The 2,616-nt window shown below is 46.0% G+C and overlaps 1 protein-coding gene across 1 annotated transcript in view; it reads left to right on the top strand.

Moving 5' to 3' along the window:
• MPHOSPH6 (M-phase phosphoprotein 6) overlaps window positions 1-2,616 on the top strand; it is a 13,983-nt gene that overhangs the window by 9,362 nt on the left and 2,005 nt on the right. Inside the window, exon 3 of the mRNA XM_013005149.2 lies at window positions 203-293. Coding sequence (XP_012860603.1) covers window positions 203-293 — 91 coding nt within the window. The remainder of the gene's footprint in view (window positions 1-202; window positions 294-2,616) is intronic.

Genomic DNA, 2,616 nt, shown 5'->3' with positions numbered 1-2,616 from the left:
TTTATGCAAACTCATACGTGTTCAGAGACCTGAAGCATGCAGCTCTGCGTCTTCTTTAATCTCATCTTACTCCTCACCCTAGGTGAGGCATCTGGCTATATTTTTACTGGACTTCAAGAACAACCCTGAGATGGATTCTTCGAGTCTTGACTTTCCTTGTACATAGACATACTACCAATGTAAGTTTTATTTTTCCCCTTAGGAGCCTCATAATCGAAGAGCAGAGTTTTTTGCTATGCGAAGACCTTCTCTATGGAAGAATGTCCTTCAGAGGATTTAATCCTGAAGTTGAGGTACAAATATAATTGCTTCAAATTGAAAGGTTTTCTTCTCACAGAATCCCTTCTGCTGATAATTGGCTCCACTCCTTCTCCCTCCCTCTGTCCCTCCCCTTGCCTGCTGGACCCCATTCTTCCTCATTAACTAGAGGATGAAAAGTCTAGAAATAGTGGCACAGCTATTTCTGGACATTTTGCGCGCTGCAGGCTAGCGCTGCAGTGGGGCTGCATGGCAGTGCCGTGCTGCCTTGGACAGAGCGTGGGTGTACTACCCAGCCTCCTTACAGGAAATGGGAGGATTTTATTCCTATGGTGCCAACAGAAAAATGTCTTCCCTGGCATCTATAAATGTCTCTTTTCTATTGGGGGCAAGAAATCTTAATGAACATTCTGTCGCTTAATGTTTGAATGGCCAGGTTTTTAAACCAAACTTGTCGGTAGATTTTCAAGTGTGAATCCTTTGTGAACTACGTGTTTGAAAAGTGCCTGGCTGTTTGTTTGTTTGTTTAATTGTGTTTTCTTCAGCAAATATTTCCGAGCACTCTGGCTCCACTCTGTTGGGACTTGGACCAGGGCTGCTTGTCATTGGAAGCAGGGTGTCTCAAACTTGGCACTGTGGGCATTAGGACCAGATCATTGTTGGTCAGGGAGGTGGAAATCCATCCTGTGGCAGCATGGTGTGGAGTAGCAGCCCTGGACATGACAACCAAAAATGTCTCCAGACACTGACAGCTGTCCCCTGGGGACAGAATCAGTCCCATTGAGAACACATACCTGGAGGCTGCATCTCCATTCGTCAGATCAGTTATCCAAAATCACTGCCAGCCTTTATTTAAAGATTGCAGCCCTCCCCCCCTCTGAGAGTTGTGATGACTAAAAGAGTTTTGTGTACTTTTTGCAAAGTCAAGATGAAACATGTTTGTTTTTAATATGTGCAACTGTACTTTGACCTGCATCAAGCTTTGAATTGGGAAGCAAAGGATGATGGTGGGTGGGTGGCAGAGGATGGAGAGCAGGGATTATGGGAGTGAGGTTCCCTGAGAATGGGGCGGGCTCTGGGTTGGCATACTTCTCACCCCCCCTGCCCCGCCTCCCCACAGTGTGCAATACAGTGAGGAGAGAGGAGACACCATCCTCAGCCTGGCAGGTTGATAGGAACTTAGAAATGCCTCTAATTACCAGTCTTCTAACAATGAACGAATTTTCTCCGTCCACAATGATTTAGAGCTTCTACACTCTCAAAAACTCACTGCCTTCAAGTCAAAGTGAACCTTTACAACAGAGTAGACTGCCCTGTGGGGTCCCAAGACTGTAAATCCTCTCTGGAATGAAAAGCCTCATCTTCCTCCCCTCCTCCCCTTGTGGTTAGCAGCCCCACTTCACTATATCACTTGGGCTCATACTGGTCAAAAAATCTGAGAAAAGTTCAATTTTCCTGGTAATGAAAGAAACGATAACTTTAAAAGCACTTACTTCATAGCAAAGTGTGTTCAGAATGGCATTTTTTCACATTGTACGTGTTTCTAGTGGCACCTAGCATTAACCAGTCAATTTGCCTTCAGGTAGACTCTTGACTGCAGAGACTCCACACTTCAGGGTTGAACTGTGCTCTGTGGGGTTTCTGTGGCATGTGTGTCCTCTAAGGTGCCTCTGGGGACTCAAACCTACCACCTTCCAGCTAGCAACTAGGTGCAGTGACCCTTTGCAGCACCTTTGGACTCCAACACCTAGCACCAGACTTGTTCATTGGGTGACTGTCAGTTCTGTGCCTGCAGTCTGTTAGCCTCCTCCAGATGGCGGAAATGCCATGGGGAGCCATACTCTGTCAGAGGATAGCTATCCAAAAAGTCCAAAACAGAATAGAAGTCCTGGCACGTGTGACGCAGATGAACCTGGAGGTGTTCGGCTGGGTGAAATAAGCCTTCACAGAAGGGCCAGGGGTGTGTGAGCAGAGCCTCCCGCCACAGCTCCAGGAGGCAGGTGTAGCGAGAGCAGACTTGAGTGGCTACCAGGGACAGGAAGTGGGGAATTTCTGTCTGTGGTGTTGGAGAATTTGGCAGCAGCTGTTGGTGGCAGCTGCACATTGTGATCAGTGTCATTGGTGTCGCTGAACTGTGCGGGTGAATGTGGTGAATTGGCAAATGCTATATTCTCTCGGTTTCCACAACAATAAAAACTTTAAATCCTAGTTCTCTATTTCCTTTTGCTTTCCTCTCATCCCAATATAGAGGTCTAAATACAGACACGTATATATGTAAATATACTTATATATAACAATAGGGAAATAGATCTATGTGCATATATTAATAGGTTTAGTCTTAAGGCAGCAGATGGACAT

This window comes from Echinops telfairi, unplaced genomic scaffold, assembly GCF_000313985.2.
Source record: "Echinops telfairi isolate 266 unplaced genomic scaffold, ASM31398v2 ScPeMD7_2291;HRSCAF=2852, whole genome shotgun sequence".
Taxonomy (NCBI): domain Eukaryota; kingdom Metazoa; phylum Chordata; class Mammalia; order Afrosoricida; family Tenrecidae; genus Echinops; species Echinops telfairi.
The sequence above is the reverse complement of the archived record's forward strand: the minus strand, read 5'-3'. Positions and strand labels throughout refer to the sequence as shown.